The sequence below is a fragment of the Mixophyes fleayi genome, chromosome 6 (assembly GCF_038048845.1).
Source record: "Mixophyes fleayi isolate aMixFle1 chromosome 6, aMixFle1.hap1, whole genome shotgun sequence".
Classification (NCBI taxonomy): Eukaryota; Metazoa; Chordata; class Amphibia; order Anura; family Limnodynastidae; genus Mixophyes; species Mixophyes fleayi.
Window position 1 is genome coordinate 51,410,373 of NC_134407.1, and position 19,317 is coordinate 51,429,689.

At 40.7% G+C, this 19,317-nt stretch overlaps 1 protein-coding gene across 1 annotated transcript; it reads right to left on the reverse strand.

Moving 5' to 3' along the window:
• Window positions 1–1,716: 1,716 nt before the first annotated feature.
• On the reverse strand, window positions 1,717–17,050 carry DDX21 (DExD-box helicase 21). The gene is made up of 17 exons (XM_075216474.1): window positions 16,907–17,050; window positions 14,786–14,917; window positions 14,455–14,655; window positions 13,107–13,238; window positions 12,172–12,247; window positions 11,582–11,760; window positions 11,246–11,363; window positions 10,090–10,275; window positions 9,806–9,951; window positions 8,321–8,470; window positions 7,025–7,186; window positions 6,720–6,839; window positions 5,988–6,061; window positions 4,558–4,717; window positions 3,078–3,212; window positions 2,887–2,931; window positions 1,717–2,060 (listed from the first exon to the last, which is right to left on the reverse strand). The coding sequence occupies exons 1-17, from the start codon at window positions 16,958–16,960 to the stop codon at window positions 1,860–1,862; spliced, it is 2,271 nt and encodes a 756-aa protein (XP_075072575.1). The 5' UTR covers window positions 16,961–17,050; the 3' UTR covers window positions 1,717–1,859.
• Between the last annotated feature and the right edge of the window lie 2,267 nt (window positions 17,051–19,317).

Consider the following 19,317-nt stretch of genomic DNA (forward strand, 5'->3'; position numbering starts at 1 on the left):
CTAGTCTGCAGAGTAGCCACCTGCTCATACTTTTGCATATTCTTCCAAATTTTAAGAGCTAGATGATGCAGAGGAAGGTCCGCCAGGTGGCTCTTCTTAGACATTCCTCCCCTCTTGCTGAGTGTAACTTAGGGTTAGGGGCATCATATAGTCTGTAGTACCTGCAAGGCTAAAGGGGATCTCTTTTTTGCACTTTAAATTCATTTTTTTGGTCACCTCTGAGGCATAAGGGGGACATAGATCCACTGACCCAGGAATACAGTTTCTGTTCTTTAATACTTCCCTTGCTGGGCAGGTGAAAAACCCAGGAGGAGCTTGGGAGCAGACTCAGAAAAAAGGATTTAATGGCAAGTACAACAAATCCCAAGTATTAAAATGCATCATTAAGCACAGTAGAAACTTTCCAGTACAACATGACTGCTTAGCACAGCTTCTCAGATAGTTCCCAGTGCACCATCACTGCTTAGTACAACATCTTACAGATTATGCACACCACGTTACTTCATTATTATATGCAGTCACAAAGTGTGTGTGTGTGTGTGTGTGTGTGATCGATTTCTATTACTCCACTGGGGGACTGTACCGGAAAGTAAAACAAATACAAGTTTAGGCAACAGCCTATACCTACGTGACCTATCTCCTAGGCACTTAAAAATAGGTATCTACAAGACAGAAGTGGTCATAGTAGTGGCGGAGTGTGTGGATAAAACAAGTCTAGGAGGGACTAGGAGTTTAGGCACTTACTATACCCCACTGTCTCCCAATGGTAGGAAAGATAAATATTAATACTATATATATATATATATATATATATATATATATATATATATCTATATCTATATCGCACAAGGGATACACACACAATTACTGAATCCCAGTCACTGAACAGCTTATCGCAGTATTAACCCCCTATGCAGCCCATGTCAAACTACATATAGCCTCAGGTATATCAGTTCCATTCATCCTCTGTATGCTACATTGACCTATTATTCATGTATCTATTAATAAAAGTACAATGTATCAATCACAAATGCTATTGTCTCACATACACCATATACTTTTACATATCAAACTATATTATATGCATAAACTCCATATGTATCAAACAATTCACTTATATAAAACCTCTACACAACCTCGGTATTTATCATACACTGCATTCTCACAGAGCACGTTGTAAATTGACAGTAATCCATACATGACATCATGCTCAGTATGTACCAACATAACAATCAGCTGAAGCCTTGTTATTGATCAATAGCATTCACTCTTAGCATAGTAATCTGCAATTCTTTACTCCATTACAATCCTTCCCATATAGCTCTATACCACAATCTACACCATTAGTTTATACATAGCCTTTGTTATGTCTCTGGACCGGAAAAGGTCAGAGATATTTGATGCAGTCTTCTCAGACGTGTGCCATAGAAGAGAGCTGCCAAACTTTGTCTTCACTCTTCTTATATGTCTGTGGGCAGAACCCTATGCAGGGCTTTGAAAAGTAAATGGAGAAGTTGTGTGTCAAAGCCTAAATGGAGGATTCCTTCACAACCGCTTCCCCTTATTTGTTTTCCCATGTGCGCTTCCACATTTTACTGTTCTTTAGCACATGACCTTTACTACAGTTCTAGTACTTGCAGTAACACTTTCCATTTCCTAAAAACACAGCCATAACTAGCAGCACATATGTAACCGATATTAATGCAAGAATACAAGTTTATTCCATTAATAAGCTTTTAATAATGGCATGATACACAGGTCAAATTGGCATATAAATGTTTATTAATTTAGGTCCTCTATATAAAACTCAAGGTGCAATGCTGGTCTCCGCAAGTTTGGAAGTTAAATGTATTGGAGTCTTAGTGTCTCCTGGGTCCACCACGTCTATTCCCCCCTCCTCTTTGTGATGAATTCCTGTTGCGTCTGTCGAATGATCCTCTACCTCTGTTTCTGCCTCCAAATGACCTCCCACGTGGGCCGTCATCTCTCCTGCTTTCTTTAAGTTCAGGCAATTCAGTTGCCACAGAAAGCTGCCAGCGTCTCGAGTTGTCCCAGGTTTGCTGAAAGTGTGAAATATAGTACATGATGTAATAATGCACATTTGCTTTATACTGGACACTGTTGTATTCCTGCTCTACAGTGCTATGACTAACCTACAGATGCATGCATAAAATAATGAATCACATTCTGGCATTTTAACAATTTTTGTCAATGGTATTATATTTATTAGTCTTATAACTTTGGTTTGTGTCTTATTCCTCTATACAAGGATATTCCTTAATTTCCTGTTGCAGTTATTAACAGAGGATATTGTTGCTGCTATGTATTATAGTGTTTGAGGATTGCAGATGTTTCCCCAAGTAGCATGGCCATTTGCTATAGCTTATTATGGTTTTCTGCTGTTAGCACCCAAGATGCTTTTCTTCATCAACTGAATAGTTTCTGAATGAAAATGCAGCAGGGAGGTGTATGGTAAAGTTGGACATACATTAAGATTTGGCTAAACATCTGGATCTATGAATTAGCTTTACTTCTGGAACCCTGCCTACTAAGCCTCAATCTAAGATATTTGGTTAGCATGAACAACACAAAAATTAAGTTTAAGAATAACATAAGTCAATACTTTGTGTTCTATTAGTGACACCAAGTAGGAACTGAAGCTGTGCAGTGTGCACAACATGAGGAGTCCTTTCTCCAATCTTAGCACGATTCCTTATGGTTCAGTGTCATCCACTACTACATGAGAAAAATGTTATTGCGTGGCAAGACAATGTGGATAATCACATTTTGGAGCCAGGTATACAGTCCCACCAAGTAAAGACAGATTAATATTAGTGTTTAATATCTAGGCACTACCAATTCTAAGCAAGCAAATAAAATACTTACTTCCAAAGTCTTATGAGTTTCTACGTCAACATCAAAACACGCACCCTGTAGGAAAGAGACAGCTGGTAAATTGCAAAGCATTACACAACATATCTTGTGTTAGGTGTTAAGTTATGTGATGTTCAAGTATAAGTTACATGAAGCCAGACAGGACCTGCAAAGTTATCTGTACTGCTGGACATTTAGCTTACCATGGAATCCTTCAGAAGGCACATCCTGTGAACACGGGAATCAAATTCTTCTCCCATTTGCTCTTTAATTGAACGCCAAACATAGGACAGCGAATGGATGCTGATTGAACTCCGTATGATCACTGTTACAAAGCCCTACAATGGAAAAAAATAAAATAAATATAAGCTACATTCTATAAAAATATAGAAAAAAGCACTTTTCAAAAAAATGTAATTTAATATTGGAAGCCAGATTGGTGGTGGAACTGTTCCTAATCCACATTAAAAAACATTCACATTTCAAGTGTTCCTTCAAAACTAGTCCCCTGTCCCTAAACTTAGTTTTAAACATATAAAAAAAAAAAGTTTATTTTATTTAACTGCACCGTGCACAAGACTCTGTTGTACATCAGCTATTTATATAGCGCCACTAATTCTGCAGCACTGTACAGAGAACCCACTCACATCAGTCCCCGTCTCATTGAAGCTTACTGTCTAAATTCCCTAACACCCACACGTATGTACCAAGAGGGTCAATTGATTAGGATCAATTTAATAACAGCCAATTAACCTACCAGTACGTTTTTTGGAGTGTGGAAGCAAACTGAGCACCCAGAGGAAACCCACGCAAACACGGGGAGAACATACAAACTCCACACAGATAAGGCCATGGTCAGGAATGGAACTCATGACCCCAGTGCTGTGAGGCAGATATGCTAACCACTAAGCCACCGTGCTGCCCATACATTAATAGAATGACAGAAGATCTGGTAACTGGCAATATATTTAGCAGGATAATCTATATTTTTAATGCCTCCCCTCTGTCGGGGACATTCTACGTCTGATGCAGTTCTATATATTATACAGTGGTTCAGAGTCCTCACTGCTTACCATTATTTATATAAAACCACCAATACCGCAGCACTGTACAGAGAATATCTGTCATTCACAACTGTCTCTGCCCCATTGGAACTGACAGTCTAGATTCCCTAAACAAATACACCGACAGACAAAGATTAATTTTGTCAGCAGTCAATTAACCCACTTATATGTTTTTGGAGTGTGGGAGGAAATGCTAAACACTGAGCCACAGTGTTTAAACGTATATGTGGATAGACGAAGCAGGATTTTTGGAGTGATGATGGGAATGAAGGAAGTCCTAAAGTGATCTTCGGCAGAACTATGATGGTTTTCCCCCTTCCACATGGACTCACAATCCCATGACATACTGAGGTCGTACATCCGAGACAGGTTCCAACTGATCATGGTCAACAGTAGTGGTACAAATTTGACAACGTTTTCCACAAAAACAGGTTTATAGCTATTCCACCACCATAATCATACTTGCAAGTCCTTTTTCGGAACCCTTTGTCTGCCTCCTTTTATGTTTTTTTGGTATGCAGAATGTTTATTTCCTTTATATTTGCACAGTCCTTAAAAACACATGCGATCCTCGTGCCACCACTAATTTACATTATCATTTTAAGCAAAGTGTTCTTACCGGCTCCATGTTAAGGAGGGATCTCTGTTTGAGAGATGATGCTCCAGAAATATGAGCCAATGCTGCTGCTAGAGCATTCACAGCGCCCTTCTTCTCAATCAGCTCTTCTGCATATACCCTGAAGTGTTCCAGGACATCAAGTGGGACAGAGTCTAATGATCTGAAAACAAGAATCCCCATCAGCATTCAGTGGCAGTAAATGTCTACAAATAGTGTGTACCCCTCCTGAAAATGGCAGACTTTTTAGGGCCAAAGTAACATTTAAGGGAACACAGCCTATTCATTTGTTTTAGGAACGAGTGAAATCACGGTTCCATATTGAACAGATAGAAAGTCACTGTGTGCAGCCAACAGCAACCAGTCATCAAATTTAAGGGGTTGGGGAATGAGACACTTGGCCCTCAGGATACCTGCAGGGCCATCTTTTCCATTGGGCACGATGGGCAGGTGCCCGGGGGCCCCACAGACAAGGGGGCCCCATAGGCAGGGCTGCAAAAAAAAAACCTTCAAGGGTCACTAAGCAAGTACATCTATCTATCTCTATCTCGCTATCTGTATCTCTATACATCTATATCTATATCTAGCTATCTATATATCTAGCTATCTATCTATCTATCTATGTAGGGGCCCCGGTGCACTATTTTGCCCGGGGGCCCATAATGTTGTTAAGATGGCCCTGGATACCTGGTATGGTACCTCTTTTCTGCTCCAAAAAGCCCTCTATTAACCTTGCTTCCTCTACCCCAACATCATTATTGTATCTTCTGAAACTATTATTCCTGTAATGGAAACTACTTCTGTGAATGTCAGACAGGTATAATTACTACTAGCCTGTAACAGGTCCTCATATAAGATTCCCCCTGGGCCCCTATCATACTGTTCCAGCTATCTCCCCCCATTGACCCCCAACAGGTGAATCATTACCCTCTATGCTTTTTTGGCACTGTTGTGATTGCATCAGGTTACCCCCCAGCACTGTATTCATGTCTCTGCTCCTCCAGTTATTGCTCACACCTCCGCCCTTCAGTATAAACTGCCCAGGTCTTCTGACATTTTTTCCTGCTAAAGTTAGTTATACAGGATTTAGCCAAAGATTCTTGTAGTATTATGTGTATTGCCTGTAGTAATATGTATTATTGCCTACCCGTGAAAACATGCATCAATCCAGAATAGAATAATTTAGGCATTACATTTCCTAAAATTAAAATACATTAGAATACATTTCTGTTGTGTCCCTTTATTTCATTATGAGTAGGCACATGGGGAAGGCAACATATGTTTGAGATTCGAAATATTATTTACACAACCACCTGCCCAATTTCGGTCAAACTACATACTAACTAATTGGCCATTTAATAAGGGTCAAAACACTGTCACATGTATTGCCAATTGCAATATAAACCTTACAGTAAAGAAAACCTATAAATTACTTGATGGCGTCAGCACTGGATGACTTGGCGACATTCAACGTGGATGGAATACCGACTTTTTTAAAGGTGATTCCCTAAAAGGAGAACATAAAATTATTAATGCTTTACTGTAAACAGGCGCACATAGGCACGATCAGAAAAATCTTCCACTCATTCAAACTCATTTCTGTTATATTTTTAAGTCACTGACAAAAACAAAACCCCTTTCTTGTGCACTATTAAATCTTCCTCTTTAGTACAGTTTCGAATAGAGAACCATGGACACAGCTCATTCCGCTACCCGGATGATTAATTCTACCATAAACTGGAAATTTAGTTTTGGGTGGAATATTGTAAGTAAACCCCGATCCCAAGAAGAGCCGGCTAAACAGACTCAACTGACTACCTTCTGCTGCACAATGCACAAATTATGCCTGCTACCAAGGCAAATTAAGAATTCCTATACTCAGACAGCAGTACAGTGAGCAACAACACAGTATATAGGCCAAGAGGGCCTGGGTCCACCAAGGTAAAACTTACAATGCAGCTGACAAGGGGAGGAGTCAATATAGTCACCCCCTCTTACCAGGAAGAGCGATATCGATAATCCCATGCCCCCTAATGCCATGTGAAATATATATACATTAAGGAGTTTCCACAAACACTTGCACTGCCAATCAGCCTGTGTATTTCTCTCATTGCTATAGTCATCCTAATAACATTCCGCAGCACTTTCGTCATAGCTCTACGTACCGTGCTTCTCTCAACACCTTGCAGATAATATCGGTCTCTGGGTTCATAGAGAGAGATGCAGATTCCTGTGCGCCCAGCTCTTCCTGTGCGTCCTGAACGATGGACATACGCATCGGCTTCCTGTAGACAACACACCATTTAACTGTATTAACTAGTCATAATATAGTTACAGCTATCTTCTCTCTAGACTGCTTCAAATGTATTTGCACAGAAAAGGTAGCGTTGGCATGTAAAAGATACAAGATTAAAAACAAATGAAGACGAATTAGCCAATACAGAGATGTTACAAAACATACGAGTCTCACCTTTGGTGCAGAATACAGTACAACTAGATCGACCTCTGGAATGTCTAATCCTCGAGCAGCCACATTAGTTGCAATAAGAACTCCAAAAGTTCCATTTCTAAAGCCTTTCAAGATGATTTCACGCTCTTTTTGTTGAAGGTCTCCATGTAATGCTTTGGCAACCTACAATTTAATAAGTCAATTAATTCTCTATTTTTCTTTAGACTCAACCATAATGCAGGTTTTGATCACTTAAAACAGTTTTTTGAGCAACTTTCTGGGAAAAAAAAAGGGGGTGGAGGGGGGCGGAGCTGGGGTCAGAATCTGGTTACAATTAGTTTTCTGTCACAGAGCAACAAGAAATAAGTTATCTCCTCCTGCTCCTTACAGAAGCGGAGCTGCTTGCCATTGCTTGTTGAGAGGCACATTTGAAATGCAGGCAAGCAAAGGCATTAATTGGTAACTGAACTGCCAATCACATGCCTGCTTTCACAGACATGTGAGCAAAGAAAAGCCCAACACTCTGGCAACACACATGCATAGAGCGGGCTCCAGCCACTGTTTGGAAATGAACTGTCAGCATTTTGGCAGCCTGCATCTCACTTGCAGAGGAGAATACTCAGACAAGGATCTTCTATTCTACTGTCAGTGGAGCAAGCTGTCCAACCTGGGTGGAGGGGAGGACTCTGTGTCAGACGTAAACTAAAACCCCCTCTTTTACTGGGGAAAAAAGTAGATAAAATAAACTAACATGAATGAGGTTTATAAGGGACTAAATTTATCTTCAGGAGCCTAGCGGTCTAAGGCTGAGGTGCACAGCAGAGGGTAGCGGAGGACACTGCACACGGAATCCAGATATATTTATTTTACAAGTCTATGGTAAGCTGGGCCACCGCACCCAACAAAGTCTACGTCTACCCCTGGACATAAGCCACACGTTCGTGATAACTATGTAATGAAACAGCCATTGACTAAAGCATATTTATTTACATTCAGTGTTCTCCCCGGAAAATTTTGCCAGCCAGGTGGCATTATGTAGCTTGGTGGAGCAGTTGCAATAATTAAAAATATTGGAGGTTATTGCTCACACCTGCCAGGACTGATCAGACTGGTGGTCAGTAGTCTAACACACTACTAGCTGTAACGCTCACATAGTGGCTGTTATAATAGGAGAAACAATGGTTTATTCTATTACAATAGAACTCTGTTGGGCTCCAAGAGCCAGGTAGCAAGTAAACACAGCCGGGTGAAGAACACTGGACTCATATTGATGTTCCAATGCTAGTCATTTCAGAGAAACAATCAAAACATACAAACCTGTTTTATTGCATTATTTGTGGACAACTCCTGAGCTTCTAATTTGGAGTCACAAAAGACTATTGTTTTGCCGTGATTTCCACTGTACACTTGAATAACATCACCAAGGACAACTGGTTTCTGGTATCTGTTGCACTCAATGGCCAAATGCTGCAAGAAATAAACCAAAATTAATAGGAGTGAAAAACAAAACACCTGGAAGTATCAGCCTCACAACGTGCATTGATCAGGGATTCCTATCTGAAAGTGTTAGACACCAACGGCAAAACATTTACATCATTGTGCCACAGTACACATTCAATAGTGTTTTTTATCGATGGGTATAGGCAAAAACGTTGTGGGTCTCTTTACTGCGGACATTGACTTTGTTTCCCTGAAAGTAACCTCACTTTAAACCTTAGGAAACCGTGCAAGTGCACAAGGAACCATAAAGCGAATAATGGAAAAAAATTGCATATGTAGAATTCCAATATGATGGCGAGAGAAAACAGGTTTGAGAATGTACACAAAGCTGGTATCTACTGCATTATAAACTACACTTCAGTTTTAATCAGCCGTTTTCAGGCACATTGTTCCCTGGCATGGCTTTATGAGAACGTCTGATTTGCTTATGGGTTCCAGGAAGTGGTGTCTGCACTCGGTGACCGTTCCACACACTCTGCAGGTCTGCTCACCAACAGCAACGAGGGCAATGATTGTCCATAGGACTAAAAAACCGACCTATTTACTGTACTAGACAAGTAATGAGGATCCCCTCCCTCTTTCCCCTTCATTTACATCACCATCTTTAATGGAGGTCATTTCTTTAACATGCACCATTTTCAAACATACCATTACGTTTATTTCTGCAGCAGTTCTTAACTAGACCAAGCACAATTAGCTTAATACAAATGTTTATTTACAAAACTATTTGCACTCTCTATTTGTAGATATTGGCACCTTACTAATACAGCCAAGGAATTTTCATGCTTTGTTAGACAAATGCACGGTGCAAATGAAACAAATAAATTAAATGAGAAATTAACTAAAGACAGTGATTAATCACACGTGAAAGGGAGGGTGGTAAAAGAATTACAGGGGAGGGTCAGATTTTTTAAGTTAGTCCTGCACAGCCATTATTTTGTACCTACAGCAGGGATATCTGGTAGGCACGTCCCATGTTGTGCTGTTCTGCAATGCAGAAACCAGGGGTGCATGTGGTGCTACAAGGGAGAATGGTGCGGACTGAAGGAGGGCTAGAGTTTGCTAAATTAAATGCTACTCGCCCTGAATGGGCTGACCATGCCATCTCCACATTTAAACATATAGAACCCCCCCCCCCCCCCCACTCTTGAAATCCTGCATTTGCCTCAGACATTAGTAACCCATTTATATAAAGACAATTCAGTTACCACAGTGTACATATTACTATTTGTATACGTATTTCTTCTAAGGGGAGAAATGCAGTCAAGAGCCAACAGATGTGCTAAAGTGAATGGGACCGACCTCCACAGTGACAGCAGCCTTCTGACTCCGGTGTCCAACAAGATCAATCTTTTCGTAATTCTGTTTCATGTATTTTTTAGCAACATTATACATCCAATCTGGGCATGTTGCAGAGAAGAGAAGAGTCTGTGGGTTCTCCTCAGGTTCTTTTAAAACAAAGGACACTTTGATTAAATACTCAACCATACTTGTGTATTACATGTTTCAATGTACAACAGATTAATTTTCACAACATATAAAATCCCATCATTAGACAATCTTTAGGCAGTCTGTAAGAAACGTACCAGCTTTGTAACGGACGGATAATATTTCTTCCACTTGTTCAGCAAACCCCATGTCAAACATCATGTCCACCTCATCCAGCACCACGTGTTTCAGAGTAGTCAGATTCAGGCGATAGTTTTTGATAAGATCTCTCATACGACCGGGTGTTCCAACTAGGATATCAATTCCACCACGTATGGACTGTACTGAGGGGGGAGAGACATATTCGTATTTTTACATTTATAGTTATATATAATTCACCTGAGAACACACACGACAAGATTAGCGCACTAGACCCAAAGACTGAACATAAAGACACTGCACACAGCACCTCTACAGCAAGCACACTGCATGTGTGCAGTAGTGAGAAGTCTTTTTACTGATCAATGTGTGACACACAAAGGCCATAACAAGAGACTGACAATTAACCCAAAAGGCGTTCAGTTGCTAAAACCATAGCCTATAGCTGGAACAAAACATACAAAACATCCTAGTTTGCTAATTATCAAAGTTAAGTAATTTTCTTCCATAAAGGACATTAGGAGTCATATTAATCCAATGCAGATAGGGGATATATTACACTGCAGAATTAATATGTTCCTGATTAAAATATTCCAACATAAACCACAACATTGGGCCAAGACAGGGAATGGACAGAGCAAGTCCCTCCATCCACCGATTATAGAAATCAGGAGAACATGTTTGTTAAAGTGTCCTCCACTTAGTGGCGGTATTTAAACTCCATCAGCCTGTGTTCCCCCATAGGCAACAAGATTGAAACAATTGTTTTTCGTTTTTTTCAATTCTTTCTTTGTTTTGTTTTTTTAAATAAAATGTATTGAAATTAGTAACACAACGTGTTTTTCTAATCATAAACGTGCAGTTATGATGCTGGTTTATGGACAGATAGCAGTCAAATAGCAGAAGCAGTGTTCTTGTTACACAAAGCTCTTCTGCTATGAAAATGAATATTTTCTTCCCAAGTGAAGATCTTCTGAACACAAGCAGCAGCATCTCCTAAACCAGCTTCAGTATGGCCCATTACTAATGACTGCAAAACACTGCACTCCAAAGATCATTTGTCATCAGATTTTACAGTACAAAGAAGCAGACAATTTTATAGCACACAAATTCATTAAGAGGGCAATTATTGAACGTGAACATAGTAATCCTCACTTTGCTGCTGGTACGGAGTTCCTCCATAGAAACAAGAGGTCTTCAGTCTTTTAGTGATGCCGCAAATTTCATTTTTAATTTGAATGGCCAACTCTCTAGTAGGAGTGAGAATCAGCACCTGAGAGAGAGAAGACAATATCTTACATTGGTCTAGAAATACATTGACTGGGTGGCTGCATGTCCACATATGTGATAAAGCACACTAGATTTTAAAGCAGGTTTGTTTCAAGTTTTAAACATACACCTCTGAACATAATTAAATTCATATAAATAAAAAACAAACACCATCCATGATTACAAAATAATACAAAGCTAAGAATAGAGTAAGACTCATACCCTAGGTGCTCTTCCATTGGCCAAAGGAGTTTTATCTTCGTTTAGCTTTTCAATCAGAGGAATTGCAAATGAGAAGGTTTTCCCTGTACCAGTACGAGCCTGGACAACTACATCTCTGCCGCTGTAAGCGGTGTGGAAGGTTTTATACTGAATCGGGAACAGATAAGTGACTCCTTTTGCTGTATAGACAAAAAAAAATAAAAAAAATACAAAAATAGGAATGGAATGAGAAGTGACAATAAAGACCCCCCCTTCAACACACACTATTCGCCAGCAAAATTAAGTAAACATGAAGGCATAGGCTGCTCGCTCCTGACACCTGTTGCCAGGTTGAGGAAAGCATAGTAGTGTACATTGGCCACAACAGAACAGCACTACCATGTGGCCAATTTTTTGGGGAAATGAAGTTATTACTTCATATTAGTGCAAACCATTAGAATAAGGCAACTCAGGAATGAGTTTAGGATTGCTATAACCCGGCAAGATGCAGAACACACATTCTGTTTTTTTGATAGGGGGACCCCAAAGAGCTAACACTGCCCATGACCATCTCCACCAACTATGTGTTTGAACCGTCATGAGGACTTTACCTATTAGGTTTGCAACGGTCTCCTTTCCGATTGGAAATTTAGAAAAATCTCCTTGAATTTTCTCCAAGGTAATTTCCTGCAAGATCAAAAGAAGAGAATAAAATTACCATTAAGTTCACATTTTTTTTTATACCATTGCTGCTTATGATTTTATTAAAGTCAGTCTGCTGGATCCCTGTGGGAAGATTTAAGATTATGTTAAGGAGATGGGTTACAGACCTTTAATTATCAGAGATTTCAGCTACACAACCAAGATGTACCAATTTAAACAGAGCTATTAGTACAAAGGTACTAATTGGACAAAGCTGTAGCCCTGCACCAGGACATAATACAGCATTGTGTATTCTACACAGTAATTGTTCTAGTGCTGGTGAGGGCAATTTCTGAATGCCAGGGGTCCCTGGGGACAATCCCACCATCCTGTGAGTTGAAAGGACGTTGGTTTAAAAATAAAATTAGCCTTTAAAATATTTAAATTTCCAGCTGCTTGCAATCCCATCCGACTTGCACATGACCATTGCAGAGTAACAGTGGAATGACTGTTGTATCCCATAGATTGTAAGCTTGCGAGCAGGGCCTTCTCACCTCTTTGTCCGTTTTACCCAGTTTGTTTACTATGTTTGTCCCCAATTGTAAAGCGCTACGGAATATGTTGACACTATATAAATAAATGATGATGTATTCATTTCTATGTTTGTCTGGATGGTGGGACCGGATTGGAAAGTCTGGCACAGAGAATGCTGAACACCTCTGTGCTCTGCAAGCTTCATTGGGCAGTAATTCAGAGACTCCCATTCCATGCTGCTACACAGGGGAAGGACACAGGGGAAGGACAGGTTCGGTGTTCAATGAGTTACATACAAAGCTGAGTTATAGCAGGCAAGTACAGAAAGCACAACGCTTACACCTCTACTCCGTGGAGGAACACCACATACCTCATCCTCGGTTACGCTTTCTTGGGCCACTTCATTTGTCTCAGGCTCCAGTTTCATTTTCTTTTTTGCGGGAGCATCAGCATCTGCATCATCGTTCTCAGAGGTTTTCTTTGCTTTCGTTTTTTTACCACACTATAGAAAAAAAGTGCAAATAAATTGATGAATGAGGAGGGAAAAAAAAAGATTGAACAGGTTTCATGTTAAAGCAGTAATCCCATTTCAAATTATTCCTGATGCTTCAGCTTTTTCAGTGGTTTGCAACTACCAATTCAAAACAGAAGACATCACAAAAGCAAGAGATGAAATCAAACACAGCAAGACCCCAATAACATAAAATGCACGTGGCAGGTTACCCCTGTCACACACGCTGGGGGAAGAGTATTACACTATATGAACATAGGCATATTAATGTCAATTAAAGTTGTTTAAAAATGTATTTAAAAATATTTGGTTTAGTTAAATAAAATGATCACTGGCCTTGGTGGTCTAGTGTTCCCACAAGTTGCCAGCAGCATGTGGCTGCCGATCCCTCTTCCAGAATGGGACCCCTTAAAGGAGCACCATGCAGGGTTAAGATTAACTTTGCAAGAGTAAGAAAAGTCTGGTATTTGCAATAAGCACTTTTGTCCTCACAGGGGATCATAATGCAGTAGCGCTGGAAGGTTTCAAATTAATACAGATGATGCACTGCCCCCTGGGGGTTCAATGAGGCAAAGCACTACAGGCAAGAGCTCAGGTTGCTGTAGTGCAGGACTGCAGCCCAGAATCTGCCTAACAGTCAATTGAAGCCGATGTCAGAAGAAATCACAGAATTCCATTTGGCCTAAATATTTAAAGATTAAGGATTAAATTTAGCAAACGGCGGGTTTGAAAAAGTGGAGATGTTTCCTATAGCAACCAGATTCTGGCTATCATTTTGTAGAATGTACTTAATAAATGATAACTAGAATCTGATTGGTTGCTATAGGCAACATCTCCACTTTTTTAAACATTCTGCTTTATATATTTACCCCCAAATTTCAGACTTGGTGGAGCCACATCAGAGCCCTTAGAGTGCATTGATGTGTGAAGCGCCACTGAAAACAATGTTACAAATAAAATAATGTTCCAGGACGATCCTTGTGATAAAGGGATCAGCCTGGATTGGATAAGGAGACTTGTTCATCATCTCAAACATGTATAAATATTGTATGAAAGACAGGCTGAAAATCCTATACGAGTAGGACATCTCCAATACCTGCAAGAACTAGAGTCTGTATAAAAGCTCTCTAATTAGCTATTCCTGAACAATACACATCACCAATAGACCAGCTCAGTTGCAGGTAATGCTCCTTAACGTGAACAATACCTTTTTGCCATTGACTGGAGGTTCAGATTCAGCTGCGTCTTGCTGTATTACTGACTCTTCTTGAACCTTTTGTATTTTCTTTTTTACTTTCTTCAGTTTTGGAGCTTCTGTATCTTCTTGCTCCTCATCACATTGCTCATCTGCTTCAGAAGAACTTTGTTTCTCTGCAGGCTTCTTCTTTTTCTTCAGTTTCGGTGTTTTCTATGAAAGGAAGCATTAAAACCAGGCTTTAGGATTGTGAATGCACTTCTAAAAAGCCAGCATGCAATCTAAGTGTCCTCAATTTACATAGGGAGCAGCTAACTGTATTTTAACAGGAGTTTACTGTTACCTGTTCATTGTTATTAGAATCTCCGTTCACCTGTCCGTTGACTTTAGACACTTGCTCAAAATCAGGTTCTTCTGTTTCCCCATTCTGGATTTTTCTCTTTATCTTCTTGGGTGTGGGAGTTTCAGAAACTCTCTGAAAAAGAACATTCACCAACTCACATAAGAATGTGTTAGCTATTCAAGGCAATTCACAGAGAGAATTAAGTATCTATTTGTATCAAGACCAGTATGACACGAAGTTGTGATGTCACTGCAGCCCCCCCCCCCCCCCTCAGATGCTGCCTTTTGCAAAAAAACAAAACAAAACACAAAATCAGAAATATTTTGTATAATTCCATCAAATGGTATTTCTGAAGTGATATTGTTTTGATTAAAACTAATCAGCTAGGTATATCAGATGTCCTCTACATGTCACTCCCCAATAACGGATCGGTTCAGGGGCTTGATTGAAATTAGGGACCAGAAAGGTCTGCTTTAATAATTTCAATATAGAAATGCAAAATAACATCATGAGACAGTTTGTGGTGGTATTATGATTTTAGACTAACCTAAAATGATTACCAAAAAAGGTCAGTTGAGGAAAATATGGCTAAAATAGTAAATTGACAATAGCCAAGAAATTATCTTACATTTGCCATTAGAAAGGTTGAGGATCAATATTGAGTTTATGAACTTCACACAAAACTTACGATTCTCTACTTAGTTTTAACTTTGCTTACTGCCCTGCATCCCTAGACATTAGTGGTAATGTCATTTTTTTATTTTTTTTATTTTTTTAGCTCTGCTGGTTCCTTGCAGATTTTTACGTTTCCAATTACCAAATACACAACCACTGGCAATGTAAATAAAGAATCAAAATAATGATACGCAGGAATATGTAAATATTACTTGACAGGTAATATCTCTCTAACACCCCATTCACACTGCCTGAAAGACCTGGGTAGCCGCCAGTGTGAACAGTGAGACCCGGGTTTTTCAACCCAGGTCTCACCGAACACCATTGCAAAGTTAAAAACAAAACACATCACCCCAAGAGAAGCCAATCGGAGCTCATTTTGTGATGTTGCCATGGAGACACAGGCAAACCCATGTTCAGTGTGAACATGGTCTACCCGGGTACGTGCCTGGGTGTTCTGCACTGCCCCACGGCAATATACTGGATTCATATACCCAGGTTATTGGCAGGGTGGCAATCTGAAAGTAGTATTAGGGGGTCTATTTATGACCCATAACATTTTCTTCACGTCAAGTATGAATTTCTTATCACAATGATTTAAGGTGCCCATTTACTAAAAGAGCCAGGATAGTGGCTACAATAGAAGACTGCCCTACCGAATAGTCTATAGTAAAGTGATTGAGATAGGAGGTAACCCAGTGACTGAATTTTGGCCACACCATGCTGAAACAGACGCTCATAAGTAGGACTCCTTAACATATTTTTGATCAACTTTTCCAAAAGAAAACATTACATTATTTTACAGTTAAATATAGTATACAATACACAAAATAAAATAAAAATTATATTACTAATTAAATAACTTGAAATTCTCAGTAAAATATTTGTAATATGGTTAACTGCAAAAAAAAAAAAAAAAAAAGTAGGATGCATGCACCTCTTTACTACAGATTACCCTACACCCACTAGGTACAACATGTTGCTGTCCATAACTCCACTACCCATTTCCCACAGATGCTATAGAATTACAAGACCCAGCTAACACTACCAAATAAAGAGCTAACTAGGATATGCTGGATCTTGTAGTGCTACAACAGCTGGAAAGGCCATACGGCCTGCCCCCTGTACAGTAAGTACACAGCAGTGATATCATGGCTGTGCACTTACGGCACGTGATCACGGCATGGGGGCACTTCTAGCTCACATACGGGCACCCTGTACAGTACACAGCGGTGATGTCATGGCTGTGTACTTATGGCACACAAGTGATCACGGCTTCCCACAAGCACCCAGGCATGGGGGCACCTATAGCTCACATACGGGCACCCTGTACAGTAAATACACAGCAGTGATGTCACGGCTGTGTACTTATGGCACACACGTGATCACGGCATGGGGCACTTCTAGCTCACATACGGGCACCCTGCTCGCTCCGCGCTCTCCCACCTTCTTCTTGCCGACTCTGCTCTCCATCTCCTCCGTGTGAAGTATTCCGGGCATCAATAATCGGTTCTAAAAGTCCCGCACCCAAGAGAGGGGAATTTACAGATGGCCACGCTACGAGAGGAGCGTGAAAAAGGAAGAGGAAGCGCACGTCACACGCAGGAGGCCCAGCAGACTGCGACGCGTAATGGGCGCGACACAACACTGAGCTCAGGGCTCTCGGTCATGTCATTCCAAGTGTGACCTGTAGATGGCGCTACAGCTGGCACGTAGAACTGCACGCTTCTTGTTTAGGAAGTCATGACGTTCTGTTACATGACGGATGGGCTCGTTTACTGGATGTTGTTTTCTTTTTTTTTCATGTAATTATTCATGACCATTTCACTAGGTAGTAGTACACGATGGGCTCCTTTTTGTTATACAACAGCACATCTAACCTTGATATTCATGCTGCACGCTGTACTGCAGCTGCAAGGAAAGGGCATACGACTATTTTTTAGTCAGGGCTGGTTTTCAGGGCTGCCAAGAAGAATTCAGGGCCCGGGTACAACAAATTCATGGGGCCCCCCTCATAGTCAAATAAGCCCCAAAATTTAGATGTATGGTCATGCATTCAGGGGCGTAGCTAACCAAACGGCGGTGCAAAAATTTTGGGAGGTGTGGTCATGCATTTTGGGGCGTGGCAAACGTGCCATTGGGGTGTGGCTAACATAAAAACCACTAGGCTCTCAATTCGCCGGAGCGTCACATATGTTCAAGCACTCCTGACTTTCAGGACATCTACCACCACAGTGTAGTATACAAACAATGCAGTGTGTACACAAACAGTTCAGTCTTGGCCTACACCTTACATTGGGCACAACATTCACCAAAAATTGGTATTGTCCCTACTAGAATCACAACATTTCACACACTGTGCTGCTCTCTCCTACCTGTTCTTCTCACTTTCTCCACCTGTGGCTGCTGGTTTCTTTAGTTGTGGCTTGTCCGGATCCAGAAATGTTGAAGGACCTATTTTGAAAAAAAAATGGCTACATTTAGAAAATTACAGCCAGCCCCGGCGTTAAATCAATAGCACCCACGATTAATAATTAGGCCTTCCTCCAGCCCCAACATTAAAATAATACTATTTACATTTAATAAATAAACCTATTTCACTTCCTGCAAACAGCCCCAGCAATACCTATTTCCCGCAACCATCACTGCCATTAAATAATTCATAGTCACATTTAATAAATAGACCTCATTCTCCCTAAACTCACCCCAAGATTCAATAGCCCCCAAACCACCCCATCTTAAATTAATAGTCCCTACTATTAAATTGCCTCACCATCACCCTACAAACAAAATAGCGCCCATTAATTAGCCGCCACCTACCTCACACACACTACATTGCAACAAGCCCCCTGTGCCATCACACACACAATACTGTGCCCCTTCATCACAACTACACTGTACCCCCTTATGCTCACACTGCGACCTCCATGCTGCTTTTCCCCCTTCTTTTTTACTTTGTGCCTCTCTCCCACTTTTTTTATTCCTCTGTTCCTCTCTCCCACTTTTTTCCTCCTCTGTTCCTCTCTCCCACTTTTTTTTCCTCCTCTGTTCCTCTCTCCCACTTTTTTTCCCTCCTCTGTTCCTCTCTCCCACTTTTTTTCCCTCCTCTGTTCCTCTCTCCCACTTTTTTTCCCTCCTCTGTTCCTCTCTCCCCAATTTTTTTTTATTCCTCTGTGGCTCTCTCCTTTTTTTCCTCCTCTGTTCCTCTCTCCCACTTTTTTTCCCTCCTCTGTTCCTCTCTCCCCAATTTTTTTTTATTCCCCTGTGGCTCTCTCCTTTTTTTCCTCCTCTGTTCCTCTCTCCCACTTTTTTTTCCTCCTCTGTTCCTCTCTCCCACTTTTTTTCCCTCCTCTGTTCCTCTCTCCCCAATTTTTTTTTATTCCCCTGTGGCTCTCTCCTTCTTTTCCTCCTCTGTTCCTCTCTCCCACTTTTTTTTCCTCCTCTGTTCCTCTCTCCCACTTTTTTTTCCTCCTCTGTTCCTCTCTCCCACTTTTTTTCCCTCCTCTGTTCCTCTCTCCCACTTTTTTTCCCTCCTCTGTTCCTCTCTCCCCAATTTTTTTTTATTCCCCTGTGGCTCTCTCCTTTTTTTCCTCCTCTGTTCCTCTCTCCCACTTTTTTTTCCTCCTCTGTTCCTCTCTCCCACTTTTTTTTCCTCCTCTGTTCCTCTCCCCCACTTTTTTTCCCTCCTCTGTTCCTCTCTCCCCAATTTTTTTTTATTCCCCTGTGGCTCTCTCCTTTTTTTCCTCCTCTGTTCCTCTCTCCCACTTTTTTTTTATTACTCTGTGGCTCTCTCCTTTTTTTCCTCCTCTGTTTCTCTGTCCCCTTTCTTTATAGTACTGTCCCTCCCTGTTTTCCTC